The 3,756-nt window shown below is 35.8% G+C and overlaps 1 protein-coding gene across 2 annotated transcripts; it reads left to right on the forward strand.

Moving 5' to 3' along the window:
• Positions 1-344: 344 nt before the first annotated feature.
• Positions 345-3,756, forward strand: LOC113282567 (F-box protein At3g07870-like). 2 transcript variants are annotated; one of them, XR_003327032.1, is made up of 3 exons: positions 345-1,845; positions 3,217-3,304; positions 3,407-3,756. XR_003327032.1 is itself a non-coding variant. In XM_026531606.1 (2 exons), the coding sequence occupies exon 1, from the start codon at positions 655-657 to the stop codon at positions 1,798-1,800; it is 1,146 nt and encodes a 381-aa protein (XP_026387391.1). In that variant the 5' UTR covers positions 345-654; the 3' UTR covers positions 1,801-1,845; positions 3,407-3,756. The 2 variants fall into 2 exon arrangements, 1 of the variants encoding a protein (XP_026387391.1); XM_026531606.1 differs by lacking the exon at positions 3,217-3,304.

Raw genomic sequence — 3,756 nt, forward strand, 5'->3', positions numbered from 1 at the left:
TAGATTTCTAGAAAGAGAATTGGATTAATTATTCTTTTGCTAGTTAGTCTTTCTCCAATTAGGAGCATCAGATCTCGTCTTCGTCTTTACAAAATTATTTTTCTGATAATCATTATGATTGTGAAAAGGCTTCGTATGACATTTATAGGCAAATCTAAGTTTATCACAACACTAATTCTTTTGTCTAAAGGTTAGACGTCCAGAACTCGTAATGCCAAGGGTGTTATCCTTAACACGTGATCTTAGTTTAATCACTTTTTTTTGACACCCAAACCCACCGAGATAAACTCGTTCGCAAATAAGAGTTGCTGATTATCACGTGATAACGCAGGTGACGCTAAGAAACCAATCTCAAAGCCTCTCCAGCTGCCCATAAACCCTGAAGAAGAAATGTGTGGAAAGTTTTTTTCCTAGATTAAACCTGGCTGTGATTTTCCGACCAAATTCAGCTGTTTATTCTTCCCAGAACTCAAACCCAAATTTCAATTTCGGTTTCATAAAATCTAAAAAAATCCCATTTATCTTTTAACCTCAAAATCAAAAATAACATCTGAAATTCCCTTTAAAACGACAGTCATATCAATTTCCTGAGGTCTAAGCAAACCCTAAATCCCCATTTCTTCCGAACCCTTAAGTAAGATTATTTTTTCTTTCATGCGGAACCTCAACCATCTCCCGAATGAGATTTTACTAGACATCGTAACTCGTTTGCCGATTGAATCCATACTAGACTGCAAATCCGTATGTAGACAATGGCGAAATCTTGTTTCTCATAATCCATCTTTCTCTCCATTGCACTTATCTCGTCTGAATGATATTGATTCTGGTAAGAAATGTTTTTTAGTATTATATGATAAACAAGTACTTCATTATTTTGATTACGATGTGAATGATGATGAGACACCCATTCGTAGTATCAGAAGGATCAATTTTACCCCTCCGTTAACTTGTCTGTATAAGGTTGTTGGTTCGATTAACGGTTTAGTCTTTTTTTATGGATATAAAGATGAGATTGGTTGTGTTTGTAATCCGGTGACCAAAGAAAGTGTTATGATTCCAAAAATTAGCAGAGATTGTCATAATCACTATAATACTAGGGCGATAGGATTTGGTTACCTTCCTTTGACTGATGAATATAAAGTTGTTGGATTGTATGATACTAGAGATTTTGGTTGTCTAGAGGTTGCAGTATACACTCTTGGAAGTGCCAATAAGTGGAGAAAAGCTGAGAGGTTGTGTGCTGCAGTTGCATTGTATGTTTATGGTAAGTTTGCTTATGGAGCTCTTTATTGGAGGGATGTAAATACAGGAAGTGTTTTTGCTTTTGATTTGACTGAGGAGAAATTTAGTGAACATCTTCGACCACCTACTTTGCTACAAAACGGTGCTTGGGTCAATCATACTCTAGGGGTTTTAGATGGGGTATTGTATTATGCTATCAGAGATAAACGTCAAGTCGACAAATGCTTTGAAATTTGGCTACTAAGAAAGAAGAACGATATTGCTCACATGAAACAGCAGGGGGAACACGAGCTGTTGGGTTGGAGTAAAGAGTTAAGTATTCGTGAAGATAAGCTATTAGCCTTTACCAAGAGTCGCATTGTTCTATGTTACAATTTGTGGTTTCTCGGCATATATGACACAATAGCTTCAACCTCGAGAAAGCTTATAGATTTTCCTGCATTTAGTAAAATACTCCCTCACAAGAACACCTTAGTTTCAATGAAAGAATTAAGAGAAGAAGACAAACAAATAGTGGAGTCGGCTGAATTGAGGAGACAGAAAGCTGTGATTTGCTGACAAAGCAGCTAGCAAGATGAGATCCATGACTACAATTATTAACTGGTAATCTTCCCTGATCTTATGAAGTAACATTATATATATTTATATGTGTTTCCACTTGAGATTGCATAAATATTTTGATATTATCCAATTGAGCCATGTAAAGCTAACTGTTTGTCTTTTTTATGTTATAATTCTCAACTGTGTGGCAGTTTTTTTATTTATTTAAGCTATACTACTTTGTCGATGGGAATTTGTTTCCCACTTGAACTTATTGCGATCGGACAATGTGATGTGTACTTTTGTAAATTGTGTCATTATTATACACTGAAATCGAATAAGTGTGTGGAAGCAAAATTTGTGGAAAGTGAGAGTTTTCCCAGCTATACGAGGGATTTTGTTCTCCCTTCTTAGCATAATCGGTAGATAGTTCGGGAATACAAATTTGGCTTCCACATGTTATATTAAAGTACAATCTCTTCCATAAGTCAACACTAAAGTTTGTTATCATCAGTAAATATCGTATAAACATAGAATCAACTAGGAAGATTTCTGTGTGATAGCTATCATGATTCACCTTTCAGCTCTGTCAAACAACAACCCGTCTTCAAATAATTGTATGTTGCCATCTCTGTTTTGGCTATACTGAATGAGTTTTCTTACAATTGTAGTTATCCACACATTTCATACCTACTTTCGCTGTTGTATCAGACAATCAGCTTTTCTTATCGTTTAACCCTGAAGTTCAGTTAGATCCCAAGTTTCTTCATTTTTTAACACATGAGATTTCATTGAGTCCGGCAACAATGCCATCTTTGTTTTCACCTGAAGAGGGTATCAAACAATGTCTAACCTGTAACAGTCAGCACTAGGTTTGTTGCATTTTTTAATCTCTTACTCATCGAAAATAATGAAAAGTCTATATCAAATTTATTTGCCTGTATCTCATTTTTGACGTCTCTTTAGCGGTAGATATCAGGGTTTATTCCCCCACACTTGCAGTGGTAGCTGTAGCTTGGTTTAGTTAAGGTTTAATTGGGGTTTACGAACCTTCCTTGGTTATGTTGTGTGGGTATCATTATTTCCCTTCTGCATATCTTACATTGACCATAGAATGGTGCATTTATGATGTTTTCCTGGAATAAAGCTTCAAATTTGTTTGGATGTAAGATTCTAGTGGTGTATAGAAGACTAGACAGCATTTGCTACTGTCTTCATTGATTATGTTTTGTAATTGATTCCTGACTGAAGAAGCATTTGCTACTGTCTAAGATCCAAAACAGAAAAGGGGATATTATCTGTGTCATGTCATGCATTGATCACAGTGTTTCATTTTTTACCTATCGCTGGCATTCGGCTTGGTTATTTATATGATGGAGTCGCGTTCAGTTGAATAATTTCTGAGATACTGAATGTTATCTTGTTTTCTGTTAGTTGGTTTGCGCAAATGAATATGAATAGATGCGTAGTTGGTGATAAATGGTCCATGAGGATTTTGTGGCTCTGTGCTATTGGAAGTGCTGTACGTGTTAAGCTTCGTAGTTTTGCTTTATTTGATTAGAAACAACATCCTTTAAGTCTTTTTCATGACATTTCACAATGATTTTTTATTTTTTTTTGCTAGGCTTGTGGATGGTTGGTGTAGTCAGACAGGTCCAGAACAGGTCTAGAGCGTTTGCTGAAAGCTTGAAGGTCATGGATGCTGCAGATAGCTAGAGTGGTGAAGGAGCTTAAAGAAACAGTCAAGTCATCTCAATATGCGTACATTGTCTCTAAAACCTTTTCTTATGCTTCTTTGTATTTCAAGTCAAAATGTTTTGTTTAGGTATGCAGTGACTGTGTGTCTTACTGTGGTTGCAAACTAACATTTGGTTTGGTATTCTGATTTAATCTTCTCCATCTTGAGACTAAACCTAGTATGGTGGTAGGTTGTGAATAAGCAAATAACCCAATACGAAAATTCAGTACGTTTCA

The sequence above is a fragment of the Papaver somniferum genome, chromosome 5, assembly GCF_003573695.1.
Source record: "Papaver somniferum cultivar HN1 chromosome 5, ASM357369v1, whole genome shotgun sequence".
Lineage (NCBI taxonomy): Eukaryota > Viridiplantae > Streptophyta > Magnoliopsida > Ranunculales > Papaveraceae > Papaver > Papaver somniferum.

Coding starts and splice junctions, on each gene's coding strand:
- LOC113282567 (XM_026531606.1), top strand. CDS start 655: ATGCGGAACCTCAACCATCTCCCGAATGAGATTTTACTAGACATCGTA.